Below are 21,600 nucleotides of genomic sequence, written 5' to 3'. Positions count from 1 at the left end.
CAGGAGAAAATGTTGGCATTGTACGTGTCTGCTCACCATGTTACCTTTGCACATTTCAAATGTATTCATATCAACATTTCTAAAGTGAGGTGGTATATGAGGTTTCTTTGTTATCTGGTGAAGTGGATGGTAGATGGCATGACACCTTGGCGGGACACCTGCCAAGCAGCAGACCATTGCAGACCACTGTTCATATCAAACAAAGTGGGTTTTTAGACACTTCACATGGGTGTTTTGTAGCGAACCTTGGCTGTTTTTCTGGCGGGGATAGTGCTCCCAAAACCAGGTATTATAAGCCAAAACATGATCTTTTTTTAACCATGGCATGTTTTTGTGCCTTAACCTAAATACATGTTAACCACAGTGTTGTTTAAATGTACATTTTCAATGTATTCATTATATAATAACATGCAAATGTAACATCTCTGTGGTTTGCAGAAACGTGTACAACAGCAACATTTTTTTGTGGCGACTGGGTTGCAGTTTCGTGTGATTCTATCAAGCGATCATCTTTAGTCATGTTTTTGTTTCTGCTGTTGTGAAGGAACATTGCCTGCTTTGGAGTCAGTTGGATTTGATTTTGATGAAAAAGAACACTGCGTTATAGAGCTACCATGATCCAACCAAAACATAGTCTGCACTATTTTAGGCTCTGATTTGTCTCAAAATACAAAGTGCCATTTCTGCTTTGCCATGTAATGTGGAAAAATTCTTCATTCTAATCATTCTCATGGCTGAACGAGATCCGAGATGTTTGCCTCAGTGGGTTTATCAGTTGAATCAGTTGGTTTAGTCACATAACCTCATGTTAATACATTGTGGCCTTTTGTGTGCTTTTTACCACTGTCTGGCCAGTGCAGAGAGTTCATATGTGTTGTGTTTTTTTCACACGGCTTTACATGTGTGCTGTGCAAACAATACAGAAGTTTTGTGGTGAGAAAAGAATCATCCAGATTCAGTGCTTTCACCCTTGACCATTCTTCCTCTCTTTCTCTAATTCTAAGGACTCCTCAGCACTTAAGAAGTCAAAGAAAAAGAAGAAACATAAGCACAAAGACAAAGATGTATGTCAAAGCTCAACCAGTAAATGCACAAGTGGCCCACACAGAATTGGCATCAGTGTTTCTCACTCGTGTTCTTTCTTCACAGAGGAACGGCTACGATGATGATTACAGTGTTATATCCAGCAGGGTCAGTAGCTGTGTGTTGAAATGATTGTGCAGACATTTGGTCTGTTTGCAGAATAAGGGAGAGCTTGCAAATCTCTAGACAAACTGTCTCTCATAATCCTTCTCTTTGTCATGCTGTCAGAGCTCAAGACTCAGTGATGAAAGCAGAGTGTCTCGCTCCTCCAGGCTAGACCTAACGGTGCGTTTTAGCCCCCTCTCGTCCTTATTGCTGGATAGCTGTACACAGGCCTGTCACGATAATTACCTAATCGTACGATACGATATATGGACATGACCTTGATAATTATGCTGCGCTTGATATTGCCAGTTGTGTTTACATGCGTGTTTGTTAAGAATGTCACCAACATTTCAGCCAACATGACGCTGGAAGAAACGGCAGGGTTTCTCCATTTTATTCTCTCCACCCCCACCTACTTGCATAAGTCTGAAGAAAAATAAAACACCTTAAAGAGAGCACAGTGTAGTTCACCGGTAGCCTGCAGCTACACATTAACAGTGACGGAGGCACAGTCCTGATAGTCGTTAGCTTGCCAACCCCTGACAATGAGCCAAAAATTCTGTTGTATGTAGTTTTACAACCTTATCCTAGGATAAAATGATGAAGTGATGACATTTTATGCCCAAAAGGTCAAAGGTCAGCTTCAATGTGACATCATTATGTTCTGCAAAAACACTTGCAACACTCACTGTAGTTTCTCAGGAACAGAAGGGGAGACATTTGGTCAGATACTGAATTGGTGACACTAATCTTGGGTGCCCACCTTGAAGCATTCATGTTTTCACAGACATGGATGTAAACTGTAAGAGAAACTTGACTAGTGCGTGGAGGCATACAATCGCTGGACGGTAACTCTAGTTTAAAAATAAATTACATATTTTGTTCATATTTAAATTCCAATGTCTGAATATTGTTGAGAATTAAAAGGTAATTGCTCTTAGAAATGTTGCACTTGCATTATCATACTATTATATTGCCATTATATCAATGGCAATGTCTCAAAATGACAATAATATCGTTTATCACAATTATTTCTGGAACAATATAGCGTTCAACAAAAGTAGTTATTGTGACAGGCCTAGCTGTACAGTGACTGTCCTGAACATTATGTAGCTTAACTTTCTGTTTGATGAACCAGAGGCAGTTTTCTTTGTACTGAGCGTAAACTGTTGAAACCATAGTGCATGTAATGTACTAACGGAGTGGAATTTTGTTTTGAATAACACATTTTGGAGGCAGAAATATTTTCATTGTTTTTAGGCAAATGCAGTAGGTGGAGACTAAAATACAGTGTTTTGGTGTGACCTGGCAACTTTGATTGGTTGTGTGTGGTCAGGTTGAAACAGGACATCACATGTTGCTACTATGCAGGCATGAAAAGCTTCTCATTGATTCAATAATTTAAAATTAAATTTGAAGGGATGTCTTTGTCTTTGAAATTGACCAGATTTCTTATTTTCAATGTGTGCACTCCATTGGTGAGCAAGAATTTAGTCATGTGGAAAAGTGAATAGGGCTTGACTACGATAGACAGCAATACACCATAAGTAAAAGCCTACTTGAATTAAAACAACATGAAGAACTTGCAACATTAAACTACAAAGGACAGATTCCCAGGTAAAATGTAGAGCATAAAAGAATAAATGCCAGTAATAACAGCATTTCCATTTATCTTTGTAGTCATTCTTATAGAAGGAAGACAAGAAGCTCTTCAGTACAAATAATGTAACTTTTTTTAATATATAAAACCTCAGGAGGCTTGTGCTAGTCTTCCATGGCTTAATAACCTGGTTTTACTTCAATATTTCTACCTCTGACATAGTTGTTTAACCACCTTCATGAAGGACATGTGTTTTTTTAAACCCAGCAGTGATAAGTTTCCAAACTAGAGGCTATGTATCAGTATACTGTAACAGCATGTGATGTGTCAATAAGTTGAATCTCAGGTTTAGTGTTTGAGCTTCTGGTGTTTGATGCTGTCCCCCGTGCTCCCCGACCCTCAGACCTCCAGACTAAGTGATGACACCCGGGTGTCTCGTGGCTCCAGATTAGACCTGCAGCCGGTGGGTGACACTGCACTGGAGACTGTTTTTTCTCATACTACTAATGGCCTTTGGTGCACTTTCTCTTATTGTCTAGAGTTTTGTTCATTAACAAAATGAGTTGAGTGATATCAGCATCTTACCATCTGTCTTGTGTTGTGCTGTCCTGTACTAAAGAATACATGTAGGTGCATGTATTTATGCTGTATTGGAGTTCTACAAGACTTCCTCATTGTTGTGGAGTCTCTGTTCTGTATTTCCCACAGTAGAGTCAGTACTGTGATATGTTTTGAAATTGTTTTAGTGTTGAGCTCTGGGTCGCAACTATCTTTTCTCTGTCAGTTCAGCTATTTAGCAAGCATGCTGTTTGGCTATCTGTTCTGTGGATTAAAAACAAGCGACACTCACTGTCTGACCTCCAGAGTTGTATGTATGCACACTGTTAGACAATTCCTGGGAATAACCCGAAAAAAGGGAAACTTTGATGTTTTTCAACTTGGACCCTATTTTCCCACATTTTTATGTCTGAGTGACTAAAGGAGAAAACAGTTTTGCTTTTTTTTTTAATTATTCCAGGACTGAGAGAGACTGCAATGTAATCCCTAGGGCAATTGGGCACCCTCAATTTACGTCTATTAAATGTTCTTATTTTTGCCACTGACAGGCTCAGATTGGTATTAGAAATGTCTGATAACAACCTTCGGCTGGTCTAGTTGTTATTGTGACCAAGTCTAACTGTGACTTGTTGCAGGAAAAACAACCGTAGAAACGTCAGTAAGAGTTGGAGAGAGGAGTGCTAGGAAGGGTTTGTGTTGGAGGTAGGGGTGGGTGATATGGCCCTAAAGTAATGTCATGATATTTCAGGGTATTTTTGCGATAAAGATATGCTTGATGATATGACAAATTTTTATTTTTTAATTATTATTAATTTAAGAACATAGAATTGCAACAAAATATGTGATATAGTTTTACATGTCAACTTGATAGTGTGCCTTCAAATATTTAGTAAAAACTAAACAAAAATGATCTCTCATTTCTTTAGTTTGTAAACAACAACAATAACTCAGAGTGAGCTTCAGATTCTGTATACAATATTAATAGTTCAACAAAATAAAATCTACCACAAATTACATATTAAAACAGTTCCCAAATACAGAAAATGTACTCTGGGATATATGTATGCATATTAATCAAAAGTAATTTCCTTCTCTTTTAGCAAAATCCTAAATGATTGAGTTGTTGTTGTTGCTGTAACCTGTGACAGGTTGTCATGCTATCAAAACCATCGCACATTCACAGATATGTAGTTTTTTGTCGAGCCGCAAGCGTCACATAGGTTTACAGGATTATAACGAAGTCATGACAATGACTCCCATGTGCGCACAATAGAGTCTGAGAAGTCCGGTGCTGTTCAGAAAACATTCAGGACGCTAACAGTATGATGTCAATATGTCAACAAGTCAAAATATCGCAGGTATCGCAATATGAATTTTTCATATAGTATTAAAAGTTATCCCAGTATTATCATGAATGAGATGATATGGCACACACCCAGCTAGGATACAAAAAAGCGTAGGGTAATGTTATCTAAAAGATTTTCAATTTCATGGCTGATATTTTAGCTGATTTCAACAAGTTAAAAGGCCGCTAGATTTCAGAGCAAGACTTGGTTACAAACATTAAAAAACAGACCAGATCAGTGAAAGGTAAATGGTTCATGTTTCTGTAGGGTATTATCTGTAATGTTGTCAGACACTTCTAATAATAATCTGAACCTGACAGTGGCAAAAACAAGCACCTTTAGTGGACATAAATTCACAGTGAACAACAGTACACAATTGCCCGCACAGGATTACTTTGCAGCCCGTTTCGTAGCTGTAGCCACAGCAGTGTCTCTCAACACGAGACCAATTTCAAAAAATGTCTCCATTACTGAATTAGACACAAAAACAGGAGAAAATAGGTTACAGGTTGAAAAATGCATACATTTTCCTTTAAAACCACTAAATGTAAATGCCTGGCTATAGGTTAAAGTGGTAGTTTATTGGTTTGTGCATGTGTGTTTGGGTTTGTCATTTACATGACATTTATACAGTGTTGCTCTTCACTTGCTGCTGTGTACTTGCATAGTATGGATACATTGCTAACAGGTACCAGTCACTCTTTAGGTAAGGAGTTGGACGACTTTTTAAAAACAATGTCTCTGTCTTTCCTCGTTCCCATCTCCCTCTTTGTCTTGGCTTGTAACTCCCTCTCATTCCTCCCCTTTCCTCATTTCAGGCTGCTTATGCTTCTTCTGACTTGTACAGCTTTAATGGTCTCCCCTCCTCCAGAAACCCAGGTTCAGCTTTCAATGGTTACCAGGTCTGTACACAGACGAATGCTAGACAGACACATACTGTAAACACTTGCAGGAAAAAACAAAAAGATTTGTCGCTGTTATGCAGCTGCATCGAACCTCTGGCTCTCTGTGGAGGGGGACAAGAGAAAAAAGAATTTTTCTACAAGAATAAATCAATTTATTTTCACAACCTGTTCCAAGCTGCTGCCTTCTAAAGCTCATTTTTACCCCTGATTTCGTTCTGTGTTGCAGTTCTGCAGGTCACTCAGTCAGATCACCCCGCAGCTCTATCGTAGGGTTGGTCCATTGGTTTCCAGCTGAACTTTTAGCCACTTTAACTTCACGCTGTTTTAAATAACACCTGCAATTATTATTCACTCATACCAGCGTTGTAAAGAACACCTGAAACTGAGCTTGTTTGTCTTCAGAGCAAATTATTTGATGATAAAGTCGAGGGCTTCCACTGAAATGCTTGATCACTTTTCTAAACTCACTGAGCATTGACTTCAGTCTCTGTACATTTCAGTTCTGAATGGAGCCACATATCAGGCACTAAATGGAAAGCAGGCTTTAGAAAAGCATGTAATAACACCAAAGAAACATCATTGTTCACACTGCTGGATCATGAGCATACTACTTACACTGTATGTGTCTGTGTGACATGTCATATTGTGCAGAGCTCCTTATATGAAGACAGTCTCTGCAGTGGGTCACGGCGAGTCACTGGCTCCAGCTCTCATGTAAGATTTTCTTAAAATCGTGGCCTTGTTGGTTTGACACACCTGACAGTGACATGATTAAAAGTGAGAAGTGGTTTGTGTTCCCGGCTTTATAATATTAACAGTCAAAAGAAGAGTGCATATAATTCAGCATGAATGTGACATAATGGAATAGGCCATGCATGAAGGTTGCTTTAGTTTTGTTCTCACAGCGAGACCTTCACTGTATTTTGAGTGATTTGTTTGCTGCTGCATGGGAGTTGTTTTGGACTTTAATGTCATAGGATGAAAATTTTCAGTATGACTTCAGTGAGTTGTTAAAATGGGATTTTGATGTACATTTTGCATTAAGATGACTGTAATATAGGCATCAGTCCTCTCCAGGATGTGTTGTATGTGCATGCTTATTTGCAGACAAAAACATAAAGTTGTGTTTTCTCTGCAGCCTTTAGAGTACACTAGTTATCGCAGCTCCGGCTCCAGAGCCTCCTCCAGGGCCAGTTCGGCCCGTGCCAGCCCAGTGGTGAGCCTTTACTCCCCAGACACCCTGCTACCAACCCCATGGTTTAAATTGACTCAGCCCACTTGTACATGTTGCTTTGTAAACACACAAGTCTATGACTGAACCTTCACTGTTTGAGAATTTAGAGACATAATTAGACTGTGTTCATCCTGTATATTACAGTGACTCAGACTTGGCATGATTTGCAGAATTTGTAAAAGTGCAAACATTGTTTGTTCTGTGTGCAGAGTACATGCAGGTATTTCCTGGTGGACCTGTACATAGCATAATCTTTACATGATGTTAATAGTTTGTTTGTAATGTTAGTGAGCCATGTGTTAGAGCTCAGAGAGGCACTGAACTCCCTGCAAGTCACTCAGGTTAAGAAAATCACATGAATGCCTGAAATATAACAATGAAATGCCAGTCTGCTGAGTGTGTGGTAGTGTTGTCGTTGTCACGTTTCGGTACCAATACCAATATGAGTTTCGATACTTTTCGATACTCTTCGGTACTTTTCCTAAGGAAAAGTCCTTTTGGATACAAACCTTTAGAACAATAAATAGTAGGGGTGTAACGGTACCAAAAAAATCATGGTTCGGTAAGTACCTCGGTACGGACGTCACGGTTTGGTAACTCAAATGTCCCACCAAGTTTGTGTTGTCTCGTGTTGTCTCCCTTTGCGAGGCAGACTTTCTCGTCTTTTTTCACGTGCGCCAGCTGTGAATGTTGATACAGGTGTTGTCATACACACCACCTGTGCAATCTGTGCTCCAATAAGAACAAGAAAGGCGTTTGTGTGCATAAATGAGTAAAATAAATTAACTAAATTAATGAATTGAATCAGTTTCAAAGTACCGGTATTTTCCAAATGCAGTATAGTACCGTTTGGAATACTCTAGTACCGCGGTACTATTATAGTACCGGTATACCGTGCAACACTAGTGTGTGGTCATCAGTCCACTTCACTGGAGCCATCTGTCACAAGCCCGTAGCAACACAGAGTTTCAGCAGAGGTTGGCAATCCCAAAAAAACACTGTTTAAAAATATTTTTTTTGGATTTAGATGTCCATTGATTAATTGGTTACCAGCTGAAGAACCAGTCTGCTACATCAGAATACATACACAAATCATACATTATCTGCTCCTCATATATTATTTTGGGGACAGCATGTAATGATATAAATGGCTTATGATGGGAAAGATGGAACCTGAGGTAACTTAATTAGATGTTCTTTCAGTCTTTTTAAGCACTCATGATGATTTGAAAACAGTTATTTCCTGTCAGTGTTGACTTGCCCTGTTTGGCTTCTTTGTTGTTTTATTTCACCCCCTGGTGGTGAATGTAGGACAACTGTGGCTCTGTTGCCAGTTTTTTGAGGAGTGCAGCCAGCAGCAGTGGCCTCCCCCGAGATCTGGACGATGTTACTATTCCTGACTTTTCTGACGTGAGTCGCTTTGCACCCGCAGGAGGCCGCGGCTGTGATGTGAGCTGAGTTCCTGCTTGGTTATTTTTTGTTTGGTTTTTTGTGCCCCCCGTCCTTCCTTTTTGTGCACTTCAGCCTACAAGGAGGGCTGATTATACACTGTGTGTGTGTCAGAGGTTAATCTGTGTGTTGACTGCGGAGACTAACAGTTTTTCTTGTGGCAGGATTGTTTTTGTGTGTGTGGCAGAGAACTAAAAAACTAAAGATGGTCTGTTGTTTGAAGTGTTTTTTTAACACGTGATCTGTGTTTGAATGGAACACCGTGTCAGACTCATTTTTGACCTGACGTGTTTATTTTAATTTCTGAAGGAGTTTGACTCCTTGCACAGTACTTATTTGCATGGTTTTGTATATCAATATAAAGTTGTGCCTTTTCTCGATATGCTTGAGCAGAAATTAGATCAGAATACTTTGAGTTATAGTTTGGTCCACTGCTTTTTTTGTTTGAAGATTTTAAGGTAAATGTCATCACTGCTGAGCAGCCTGTAGTGGATTTTCTTTCTGCATCCCTCAGTTGGTCTTCTTGGCCCTGCGCCTCCACATCACCCTCTGTTTGCTCTAACTGTATTTTATTTGTCTCAACAGGTGGAGGACAGAGATTATCTGGAGAAGGTAAGTGAATCACATCACCAAATGCTGTTCACTCAAATCCATAAAGTGACCTCAGTTTATGAAAAATAATGAGCATGTGTGTTGTAACATGTTGGACATTATATTGTCCTTCATACTTAATTGTGTGCTAAAAAAAAGTGCTGAAAACATTTTTGAAAAATAATGTTTGCCTTCCTCAGGGATCTCGATCAGCTTCTGCCTTAACAGCAGCAACCCTCACCTCTTTAGGCGGGACTTCCTCACGGAGAGGAAGTGGGGAGACAGCTCTGACTGTAGATGCAGAAACCTCTGTGCGAGAAATCAAGGTATTGCTGAAGTGGTGTAGCTTCCTACAGACAGAGAGGATATTTCCTTGTGGATTGTGGTTTAAGTGAGGTGCCATACCAACCTGTTCTCATCCCTAGGGCGTCAAAGTATGCAGCTAGATCAGTGGCTGTCGGCATGTGATACTGACGCACAAGGCACCCTCTTAGTGTCAGTCTGAGACACTGTGGGATTTCGGTTAACTGTATTGTAAACTCATCCACAGCAATGACGTAGTATAAAGAGCAAAAAAATCCCTGTAAGGTGGGAGTGGCTGGAGGTAAATGGGTCAAACATGTACAGGTGTCCCATGTGAAACCAAAAGTCAACACTGAGATTCTTTGAGCTACATTACGAAGTTAACAACACAGGACATGTGTCACATCACATACACCATAAACGTCACATGACATACTTATTAACTTACTCGTGTAGTAAAGTTACATAATAAACGTACTTATTTTAACCCAAACCATGATCTTTTTTCTGAACCTAACCAGGCAACAAATGTTGCCTTAGTCTAATTTAGTTTTGGTGGCATAACCTACATTTCCTGTGAACACGGAGGTTTATTTTGAAGGGACACTGTGTCATTTAATGAGTGGAAATTAGCCCTTTTTACACAGAAATCACACTATAGTGCTGCATGAAGTTCTTTTTTCATACTGTCTTTGCATATTTAAACAGAACCAAACAACGGTGGCATCATGCCGCTCCAGTGTGTGATCTTAGACAGCATGCCAGCATTATGGAAGCAAAAGAGGTGTGTGTCGGCAGCACTTTCTAAACAGTAACAATGACATAAAATGGCAGTAACAATCATTTACTGTGTCTGTTATATGGCAGTTGATCTCGTCCTCTGCTCAGAGTATGAGGAGCTCAAGAATCTCGCTCTTTTCCCAATTTGCGTTTTGCGTCTTTGCATTCAGCTGCTGTTCTTCTTCTTTGAGTTAGCTGCTAACTGCTTTCAGCTACTACTGAGCGTCCAAAACTGACACTAGAGGGATACCAAGAGCGTCATAGTTTGAAACTTGATGAGTTGGGAATGAAGAGTGTTTATTAGATAATTTTGATAAAATCATCATGAAAATTAGAATTAATATAAACAATCAAAAAAGGAGTTTGTGCCAGATGTTGCTTATAAGTGTAAATCCCATATCAAGCGTGTATTCTATATGGAACAATTACTTGAAAATGGGACGTGGTTGCAAACAATTGACAGTCATTAAGATCAGAGTTTCAGCTTTAACAAGGATTATTCTTTAATTAACTGACCAAAACTGATTGCCTGTTTAACCATAATTATTGCCCCATGGAGAATTTACAACATTTAGAAAATTTAGACATGTATTGATTATAGAAGAGTTTCTGCTGTATTCTATCAAAGCAGAAACTTCTGTCTAGAGTCAAACTTAAGTACTCATACAGTGACAAATTCAGCATAGAAGAGGCAGAGTCGTTTCTCTACCCAGGAAAGGTGTATTTGCAATAGACAGACTTAGGGAATTGACAGTTTTGATCTCAACAGTGGTCTTCTATGAAGTTTTGTGCTGCCATGCTATTTTCATTCTTTCTGCAAACACCTGTGCTGCTGCTCTCATCATGACCAAACTCTCTGCGTCACCTTTTCTGATGCTGTCACACTGTGCTTCTCTGCTCACTGCTGCTGCCAGGAGATCCATGAACTGAAGGATCAGATTCAAGATGTGGAAACCAAGTACATGCAAAACCTAAAAGAAGTGAAGGTATAAGCCTGAGAGCCCCAGAGCTACCACCCACAGACTCACTATTAACTAATATGTTTGGTGTTTTCTAATTTCCTCTGGTTATTTTAGACTTGGTACCACTACAGCGGGTCAGATATGCAGTAATATGTGCAACCAGTTCTCTGCTGTATTACCCAAAGGGCACAGTGGATAGTTGAGATTATCTAGGTGTTTTTGGACCAAACAGTTCTGGGCAGCTTCCCCAAGTACTACATACCTTTAAGGGCATTATTTTCTGTTTGCATTCACGCTACCAAAAGGAATGCCAAAGTGACATACTGTTAGCTGGTCAACAGTTAATATCATACTGTCACTTTCACTTTAACAAGTCAAAATCACGTGTTTTCACTGTCGCATATATGCTCAGTAAAGTCTGGACTTCACTGTTGGTCCATTTGTCCGTCTTTTCTTCCATTTCTTCTTTTTTTTGAGCTATTGTTTGTGTTTTCTGTTGTCTGTTGTTTACATGGCAAACAGGTTTTTAATAATGGCAGTTTCCGGTGCTGCACTAGCTGTTTTCGACCAATTATTGTTCACTTCGTCACTCATGGTTCCTTTTGTGCCGACAGAGTATGTGTTCTGAAATCACAGCTAAAACAAAGTTCCTCAAAACCTCATCTTCAGAACTACGATTCTTCCTACTTTTTGTGGTGCGGATACAATTAAAAGGGTGTTCTTAGAACTATGTTCCTAGAGCTATGAAAAAGTTCCTCTGGTCTGAAAATGCCTCATGTTATAAGAGCTTTTCCTCTATAGATCAGTTATGGAATATTCTAGGAGTAATACTAGTGCTCCAGACTCATTGTAAATATTGACACACATAGACAGTAGTATAACTGCAGTCCTTTGTGAGGCCCATTACTGTATATTGCGTTATTTCTCATTTATCTTCCCCTGAGCAGATGTTTTCTAACTTGTGTATAAACTTGCTAACTGTTGATCTAACTTGCAAAGTTGCATGTTGCATGTAACTTTCTTTATTTTGCTGTGTGTTTATTAGCCTGCACTTCTTAAATTTCCTCTTACCATGGTTGACAGTTGTGATATACAGATAAGTGTACTGACGTCTATACAGTATACATTCTTGCATTGTCTGGATTCTCTGACAGCTGCATCCATCTGTTCCTCCAAACATGACGTTTGCCCGTTCACATTGATAGAGGAAAGTGTGACTCTGCAGTTTTGTTTAAGGTCATGTTACACATGAGCCCGCATCTGTTATATTCTTACATTCTCTATATGTCATGACATTAGGATGCATTAGTAGAAGTGGAGGAGAAGTATCGTAAGGCCATGGTGTCCAATGCCCAGCTGGATAATGAGAAAAACAACCTGATGTACCAGGTGGACACACTCAAGGACTCGCTCATGGAGCTGGAGGAACTGCTGTCTGAGTCACGCCGGGAATATGAGGAGAAAGTCAAGGTACAGCAGGCAGACACACTGATAGAATGTTGAAGACTTAAGCCACGTATCATTTGTTTTACCTTGCTCTTTGCCTGCATGAGGTTTTGCAGTCATGTATGCACTGAAGATAGTTTTCACAACATCTCAATGGTCTTACCAGAGGACGCCTTCACCCTGCAGAGGCCTACAACATGATGGTCTGCCTTCCTCAAATCCATTGCAATAAAATGAAACAATGTTGGGCAGACTACTTGGAAAACGTAGTTAGCCAAGCTGCTCTACATCAGCATAAATTTCATGACATTGAAGCTATCCCCAGAGAAATGTAGCAAGCTAAGCTACCAGAAAATGGCAAAAGTATCTTGCTACTTGCAAAGCTACTTCTATTTTTTTCTTTACTTAATGCAAAATCAGTGTAATCTCAGGGATAAGAAAAACTGTCAGCCAAACAGGCAGGCAGAAAATGTTCAGTTAAAATATTTTCTTCTTTTCTCTCTCTCTCTTTTTTTTGAGTGTTACTTTGTTGTAAGTACACCAAAGTAGAACCAAGTCAAGTTTTAGTTGACTCAGTTAATATGCAGTTTATGTTTTGTTTTGACTCTAAAACTACAACAAATGCAGTTAAACAGCATGATATTGGTACTCAAGGACATACAGTATATGTGTTATATATATATATATATATATATATATATATATATATATATATATATATATATATCTGCCAATTTGGGAGTGTAATTCACATTACAAAGTTCTCAAAAAGAGAACTGGTCAGCCAGGTTTAAGTGAAGACGTCATACTTGACAGCAAAGGAAACAGCTTTGTGGGAGGGCTGCCATATGTTTCTGTGTGTGAGATAGATATTCATAATGAAAACAAAGGGAGTTTTGATTGTTAAGCTGTCTGTTGTCCCTCACAGGAACACGAGCGAGAGAAACATGCCCACTCTGTGCTTCAGTTCCAGTTCAATGAAATGAAAGAGACGCTAAAACAAAGTGAAGAGCTTCTAAACGTGAGTATTTGTACCCAGTGTGAACGTGTGTCACTAAGACTGCGGGTGCAGACGTAGAGCCTCACATGGGTTAAAAAGACAGGACAACAGCTGCCTTTTACTCAGTTTGTCAGTTAAATAGGCTGCATGTTGGGGATACATTTCACAGCTCTCTGTTTTTTCCCACACACTGTATATATGCATGCACTGTTTCTCTCTCTATTTGCTTTCTTTCTCTACATCTCAAACTTGATTTCCTTTTGCTGCTGTTTAGGACATCCGTCAGCTGCGTAACAAACAGGAAGGTTTTGTTAGGGAAATATCTGACCTGCAGGAGACGGTGGAGTGGAAGGATAAAAAGATTGGGGTACGGCCAATCAGCTCTGGTCCAGCAGTTTTGTTTTATATTAACTTTATCACATTCAGCATTTACTTTTGCAGACATGAATTCAATATCTCCTTTGCATGAAACTAAATGCCACCTTTTACTTTCACTTCTTGTCACCTCTTATACACGTTTCTTTTCACTTTCTTCTGCACTCTGCCACTTGGGGGCTCTGCTCAGGCCTTAGAGCGACAGAAAGAATACACAGATGCAATCCGAATTGAGCGAGATGAGCTCAGAGAGGAGGTGGTGCAGCTGAAAGACATTCTGAAGGTACCCAGTCAGTGTGTAAATGCTTATTTTAACCTGCTGTCTCTAGTTTTGAGAAGAATATTTGAAACTCAAGCGTGAAAATGAATTGTATTGAATATTGTTATCATGGTAACTAAAGCATAAAAAGTGAAACCAGATCCTAGGATTATTGAATGTATACAGTTATTACAAGTGCAAATGTTTTTTAGGTGTATGTGTTTCAAACTGTCATTTTTAAAAACAAATATACAGCATACATTGCAACTTATTTTCAAAGTGTGTAATCTTTGGAGCTAATGGACTTCTTGTTAATTTTGTCTAGAAACATGGAATAGTACTGGGACCTGACCTAAATATCAATGGAGAGGTTGCTGAGGCAGTGGACGGGTCCCCCAGTGCAGACTCTGCTTCCCAGCCAGCTCAGGAATCACAGACCTCCCCACCGGAGGGGAACAGCATGCTCGGTAAAACACGTTGTGGAATAAAAATCTCTTACTGCATGGCTGTCTGAAAACTTTCATCCCAAAATGCTCTGTCAGCTCTTTATTTTAATTTAAACAAATTCCATGAAAATACCCAAATCAACAATAACTTGATCCTACCAACAAGTATTGTGTATCAGCCTGATATATCATCTTAGTCTGTGCCATAGAGCTCCATTGTTGTCCAAAAATATTAAAAACACAAATCATTGGGCCAGACTCCTGCACGCAAATACTGTCTTGTGGACCAAATATTGATTAATCTGCAGCTGAAAATAGTGCCCAACAAATGCACACTTTAGTCCCGATTGAATATTTTGCTAAAACTACAGTAACCAGCAGTTTTAGGAATTACTGAGCCTTTTAGAAAAATGTGTTTGTGAACATTTTTTTACATCTGTAGAAGGAATTAACATGGGTAAGTGCTACGGACAGGGTAGGAAAGTTGTAAAATAGTGAGACAGACTTGCGCATTAGTTAGTTAGATTTAATCTTTTCATGGAATTTGTTGACAACAAGAAAAATTACAGAGGCATGGCAGCCTTGTGCTTTAACATCCATCTGACCTCTTGCTTTCCTGTACAATCTTAGATTCCACTTATTAACTCACCAAACTTGCTTTGCCTTCATTACTAATGTGTTGGCTTTAAATTTGTTGCTATTGCACCTTTTTCTTCATTTTAGCTAATACATATTAGCTCTGAATCACGACTAACTCTGTCAATGCAGATAGATGTGTAAATGCTGACCGGCCTCTGCGGGGTTGATGGTTCAAAGCATTGAGAGTTCTTTTTAAATAGTGTGTAAACTGAACATTATTGTATATGCACTGTAATGTATACCTTTGAGCTGCTGGCCTAAGATTTTCTTTTCTTGTCGCATTGATGTGCCGGGGCCCGGGGATCAAGACACTTCATTTCGGTGTTCCTTCTGCCTTTCTTCTTCTTGTTCTCCTTGTGCCTCTTTTGGTCATCTGGGCTCTGTGCTTCTCTTCCTGGCCACTGAATCAATCAGGTTTTCTGCCTTACCTTGGCTTCTGCTGATGCACTTCCTCATGAAGATGACAGTTTTCAAAATCATGTCTTAAGTCAAATTTTTTTGTCCCTCTATCACCGTATACTCTTCATGATCCCTCAGGCAACACAGAGGAAACGCAGTTGAGAAGTAGTGGAGGGGAAGAAGTGGATCCTGAGCAGCATCAAGAGATGTTTGAGAAAGGCAAAGAGAATCGCTTGAGCTCTGATACTGTCTCTACCATTGGTGGTATGTCCACTCTGGAGACATCAAGCCAAGAACAGCCAACAGAAGAACAACAGACGTGCTTAGAAGACAAGGAGACTGCCACAGAAGAAGACACTTTTGAGAAGCAAGGCTTTAGCAAGGACTTAAATGGTGACATTAATGACCAGTTACTCACAGAAGCCAATACAGATACAATTGTTTGCAGCCCTGACCTTCAGGGGATTGTACCAAGTTCTGAGGAAAATGTTCTAGACACAGAAACACCAAAGGGGGAAGATTTAGGGGAGACCAGTAACCAAGACAGGGAGGAGACAGAAACTAACACCAGTAATGTTGACACACAAAGTGATGACGTTAGAGAGTCATGCAACAACCTTTTTGAAAAACAAGAAAACAAACAGGAAGATGAGGAAAGTAATTTGAGAAATACAGAATCATGTCCTCAGCAAAACGTTGCACAAGATGTTGTGAAAGAAAGTTTACCTGATGTGTCTGTCCCATTTTCATCAAACACCAAACTTCAACAAGAGCCTGAGAATGCAGAGGAGGCAGAGAACGAGGAGGCAGAGGAAATATCAAGTAAAACTCAGCCTCACGGCACTGCTGCTTCAGGGAAAAAGAAGAAAAAGAAGAAGAGAGGCAAAAAGAAAGGAGGAACTCATGAGGATAAGAACCAACAAAAAGATAGAACAGATAAAGAAAAGGGCAAAACAGAAAAAGACATGGAATCAGCCACAAGAGGTAAAGGGCCAACAACAGAACTTGAAGTTGATGATTCTGTCACTGAAACTGTCAAGGAATCAAAGATAGATCAAGTTAAGGAGAAGGACAGGCAAGAAACTGAGGAGGTAGATGGAGTAGAAGCAGTGAAGCCCACTGAAATATTTACTCCCAATGAAACTCTCAAAGAATCTAGTATGGATCATGTTATAGCAGAGCACGACAAGGAACAAACTTTGGAAACAAAAAATGTGGAAGAAGCAGAAGCCACAGCAAATCCTGAAACCTTTTCACACATTGAAACTCCCAAGGAAGTAAGCGTGGATCATGTTACAGATGAACAGAACGAGGACCAAAGTGAAACTGCAGAAGTAGTGGAGAAAGAGGCACCAGTCACACCCACTGAAACCATTTCTCATGTTGAAACTCTTAAGGAATCCAGACCAGATCCCAGAAAGGATAAGCAAGATGAGGAACTAACTTTGGAAACAGAGAAAGTAAAAGAAGCAGAATCTATAACAAGTGATGTTCCAGAAACCAACCTGAGTACATCTGATCCCATTGACAACTCCAAAGGTGCTGAGAGCACTGATGGTCTTGACAAGGAGTGCACTTCCAGTGTTGATAACTCTAAAAGTGAAACAGACATCTCAACCAATGGCAATGTCGTCCATACTGCGTCAGAAACTGAATGTTTGATTGTTAGTGCAGAGGATGAAGTTGAGTCTGTTGATGAGATGAAATCTGAATGGACAACTAATAATGCCGAAAACACCTTTGAATCAAGCAGGAAGGAAAACACTGAAGCTGAATTATATGTTCCAAGCAATGGTGACATTGCTGCTGATGAATCTGAATACAAAAGAAATTCTGAGAATAAAGACAACAATTCAATGTCCCTTTCTTCTACTGATGGCTTAACTAATGCTCTCAAGAGCTTGTCTGGCTCACAGCCAGCCTCAGACCAGTCTGAAGCAGTAAACTCAGACAACAATGATACTCTCATCAAGGTTACCGATGAAGGTCCCAAGGAAGCAACTGAGACAGTCAAAGATGATGAGGAGCCAGGAGCAGAGACTGAACAGGAATCCATTTCTCCCTGTATCATTTCTCCCAAACATGACAGGGATGATTCAGAGCTCAAAGCAGACAAAACTGAAAAGGAGGAACTGAATGGAGACTCAAGGGAACCTAAAGATTCAGTAGAGACCGACAGCTCACATGACGAAAAAAGTGGCAGTTGTGACAGTGCATCATTATCCAAAAGCACTGATGCATTAGACACGGTACAGAGTCTGTTGGAGACTGTAGCGCAGGCAGAACAACTGGATGATGTAGAAAACCAGACATTACAGTCTGAGGATCAGATTGATGAAGCAAATGCTGAAGTGACCCCAGAAACAAAAGATATTGACATGATAAATACACCAGACTCTCCAAATCAGACTCCTGAAATTGAGTCCTCTGTCGAGCAGGACCACAGTAGTGAAGATCCGGAACATAAAAACAGTCAAAATGATCAGCAGAGTGAGACACAGCAACTGCACGAACCCAGCTTAGACAAGCCTGACAGTAAGGATTCATCCCAACCCACCCTGCATGACAGCGATGAGGAGGACGCTGAAAATGATGAAGGGCTGTCTTTTGATTTTGATGACATGGATATGGAGGCAGCTATCGCAGCAAGTCTCCCTGAAAATCCGAAACAGGAAGAAGTTGAGGAGGGAGTTGAAGTCATGTCAGTTGAAAGCAACGACAGTAGTTCAGGGCTGTGCCAAAGTAATACTGAGTCAAATGAAAATAGACAAGATGAGCCAGTTGAAAGTAATGATGAGAAATGTACAGTTGATGGGGGTTCCCAGGTAGATACACTAGTTACTATGCCTGGAGACAACCCAAACTCTTTGGCTCATGATGATGCCACGGTGGAACATATGGAAAATGTGTGTGAAAAGCAGACAGATATGCCTGAGGCCGAAGTAGGTGTAGCAGAGGAACCTGGGCACATTATCGAGGAAGGAAAGGTTTTAAATGCTGAGGAGTTAGATGTTGTTGCAGAGGACAATAACCAAGCAATGTCTCTACCCATAGAGGAAGGATTGGATGCCATTAAGCATGAGTTGCAGGGTGAAAATTTGGATATGCCAAAAAGTGCGGAGGTCAGCAACAAAGAGCCACAGCAGACAGGGAGAGATGTGAAGAAGAACAGCAAGAAAGGCAAAGGCAAGGGCAAAGAAGAGTGTAAGATGTCTTAGCAAATGGATGTATGTAGTAAAGATATATTGTGTATCATTTGATCTGTCCACTTACTAGTATTTGCTTAGCTGTTTACAGTCTAGTGCAGAACCTCACAGCACTTTGATCCTTTCCCAAATGAATATTAATGTATGTTTGTATGTCCTGTTGTCAAATCTATGTAAACAGTCTAAGGTCCAAACATCAGTTTTTATTAAGGTCATATGTGCAATGATGAGAATGTAAACTGTAACATTTGATTTTAGTGTTGGACAGTACTGCACATGATATGTCAGGTGACATAATCTTGTTATTGTGTCATGGCTAATATTGCTTTGCGCCTGTATCTCACATATAGTTCATAGATGGACAAAAAAAACACACATTCAAAATTGGTAGTTGGCATTTTGACTCAAGCCAACTAGCTTTACATGTTCTAGCTGTAATGTTGATGGTTAAGATAAAAAGGTGTTCTGAGACCCTGTGCTGTTCTCAGGGGTTTAAAAAAAACCTGCTGTTTGACTTAAAGGCACAGTTCGGACCTTTTGAAGTGGGGTTGTATGAGGTGCTTATCCATAGTCAGTGTGTTACAGACAGTAGATGTCAGTCAGCACACCCCCAGTTTGGATAAGCAGCAGAAGTGCTGACACAGAAGCAAAGCAATGGACGGTGGGCAGCAGCATAACATATTTTAGCCACCTAACAGGGAAACAGATTAAGTGTGCACTATATGGAGAATATTTTCTCCGCTTTACCTATCCGTCAGACACCTCACTCTGACAGGAAGCTGTTAACAGCTTCAGTTACTCATCTATGCTCTTGTCAAAGCCACCAGACTCCACTGACAAAAACAGTAATTTTGGCTTGCTGAACACAGGGGCTGTGGGTCTACTGCTGTCTCGATCAGTTAGTTTGTGTTATTGTGTGAATTTTGTGAATCTGAACTAACCCTTTCAAACGCCAAAGTCACACAATTACGCAAAGTAACTGATGAAGGCAGCGGTAGACCGTCAGCTCCCATGTTCAGCAATTTTAAGTCACAGTTTTTCTCAATGGAGTCTGGCTTTGAAGAGTGCATTATGGGAGCTTAATTTCACTGTCCCTAATTGCTGTCTGATGGCAAACTTAAACAGTGAAAATATTCTTTTTTAGGTGGCTATAATACATTTTGTTGCTGCCCCCGTCCACAGCAGTACATTGCTTAGCTTCAGTTTCAGACTCCAGCCTGCTTCTCCAAACTGGGGGCAGGGCGACTGACATTCATTGTAGGTAATACACTGACTTTGGATAAGTACCCCATACAACCCCACTGCACAATATCTGAATTATCCCTGTAAACAAAGCCATTTCCATGTGTAACAATGGAATGTGTTTGATAAATGTATGTTTGCATTTTGTTGCACTTAATGGAAAAGATGAATGTGGTGCATCCACACTGAAATACCAATAAATACCCTGCTGTTACCACTTTGAAACGTTTATCTAAATGCATTTTTGTAATGAAATTCCTTGAGTGACATAATGAAAAGCAATGTGTCAGATGTCGGCAAGAAATGTTACTCTCATTCTTTGTAGGCAGCACATTTACACATCAATGTTCATATCTTATTATACTTTATTATTGTGTGGTCATGTAGTGTGAATGTAGTCCTGCCAGCTGTGTGCTTTTGCATTGACCCTCTTCTCCACAGTTTGTGCATGCTAACATTCCCCTTCACACTCCACTCCATCACTCCCTCATGGATGCCTGCACTGTTGCATGCATCAGCCTCCCACCCTGACCCAGCCCCCCTTACACCATCTCCTTGGCTCCTCCCACCCCTGGTATGTTAACTTTTTATTTGTTGTAAGGATGGACCGTAGCCGTTATGATTAATGTTGTCTGAACTGGTGTTGTGTTATGGCTTTGTGATGCATGATGTTCTTGAATTCATGAAATGTGACCAAGAATCAGATGTCAAATGTCTTCTCAAACATGTGTTCTACCTTTTAGAGATTCGCCTAAGGAAACTGGTGGATGAGCGTGAAAAAATGATAGAGCAGGTGGGTCAGTAATCAGAGACAATAATGTGGATGTTGATAATGTTTACTCCGATAAAGAGATTTGTGCATATGAATGCAGAATCTGTACGCAGTGGGGCAAGATTTTAGTTGCGGTTTTCATTTGTAGTCAAAATAGTAGTGACCAGTCACGTTTGGGTGGGCTTTGGTTGCATGCAGATAAACAGTTTGTGTAGAGACGCAGTGCATTGGCCACAATGCGATTTTGGAACCTATTGGCTATCTGACTGATGATGATTTGACTTTTTTCTTTTTAGCAAATTTTAATTCATCTGCCTTCATATGCAGTTATCTGTTAATAGAGATTAGTATACAATGACTGGCGCACACAAGAGGGAGTCTTGGCCTGGATATCTGTTATCTGGCTATCCACTGGCAACACCGGTAACATCAAAATATTGGTCGTTTCCCAAAGCAACAGTGCCCAACTCTTTCAGAAAATGAAAAGTGTTATATAAATGAAACCATTATATATTTATGTTTTAGGTGTTTGTGAATATTTATCTCTTGAATAGAAATCAGTGTGCCTCAGATAGTATCAAGAGATTTTTCATAGGGTTTGTTAACAATAAGAAGAATGTAGAAGATTGCCTTTTACCTTAAACTCCTTTGTGTGGAAAAATCTCAGCACACCCAAAAACAGCAGGTGCGCAGGAGAGAGGCTACAATATACATACATACATACATACATACATACATACATACAAACATACATATATACATATGAATATATCATTCATGTAATTTAGCACTAAATTTAAAGACTGGTTTGCAACTGTTTTAAAAGGCAAAATTGTTGTAGTCTACTGCACCATTTGATTTACATATTATTTATATTTTCAATACATAAGTAATCAATCT

General features: G+C 39.8%; 1 protein-coding gene across 25 annotated transcripts in view; it reads left to right on the top strand.

The window, feature by feature from the left end:
* Nucleotides 1-21,600, top strand: part of lrrfip1a (leucine rich repeat (in FLII) interacting protein 1a) — a 63,865-nt gene that overhangs the window by 39,978 nt on the left and 2,287 nt on the right. For 4 of the 25 annotated variants that reach the window (XM_050048173.1, XM_050048178.1, XM_050048177.1 and 1 more), the window contains 18 exons: nt 1,005-1,064; nt 1,150-1,191; nt 1,312-1,368; nt 3,192-3,251; nt 5,511-5,594; nt 5,824-5,868; nt 6,249-6,311; nt 6,736-6,813; nt 8,143-8,280; nt 8,866-8,892; nt 9,072-9,197; nt 10,869-10,940; nt 12,216-12,386; nt 13,291-13,383; nt 13,637-13,729; nt 13,928-14,020; nt 14,322-14,463; nt 15,619-20,153. In XM_050048173.1, coding sequence (XP_049904130.1) covers nt 1,005-1,064; nt 1,150-1,191; nt 1,312-1,368; nt 3,192-3,251; nt 5,511-5,594; nt 5,824-5,868; nt 6,249-6,311; nt 6,736-6,813; nt 8,143-8,280; nt 8,866-8,892; nt 9,072-9,197; nt 10,869-10,940; nt 12,216-12,386; nt 13,291-13,383; nt 13,637-13,729; nt 13,928-14,020; nt 14,322-14,463; nt 15,619-18,698 — 4,524 coding nt within the window. In that variant the 3' untranslated portion in view covers nt 18,699-20,153. Of the gene's footprint in view, nt 1-1,004; nt 1,065-1,149; nt 1,192-1,311; nt 1,369-3,191; nt 3,252-5,510; nt 5,595-5,823; nt 5,869-6,248; nt 6,312-6,735; nt 6,814-8,142; nt 8,281-8,865; nt 8,893-9,071; nt 9,198-10,868; nt 10,941-12,215; nt 12,387-13,290; nt 13,384-13,636; nt 13,730-13,927; nt 14,021-14,321; nt 14,464-15,618; nt 20,503-20,671; nt 20,724-21,600 lie in introns of those variants that run through there. The other 21 variants (XM_050048184.1, XM_050048183.1, XM_050048186.1 and 18 more) reach the window with 15 other exon arrangements.

Source organism: Epinephelus moara, chromosome 7 (genome assembly GCF_006386435.1).
Source record: "Epinephelus moara isolate mb chromosome 7, YSFRI_EMoa_1.0, whole genome shotgun sequence".
Lineage (NCBI taxonomy): Eukaryota > Metazoa > Chordata > Actinopteri > Perciformes > Serranidae > Epinephelus > Epinephelus moara.
Note: the sequence above shows the minus strand (reverse complement) of the source record. Positions and strands in the feature narration are given on the sequence as shown.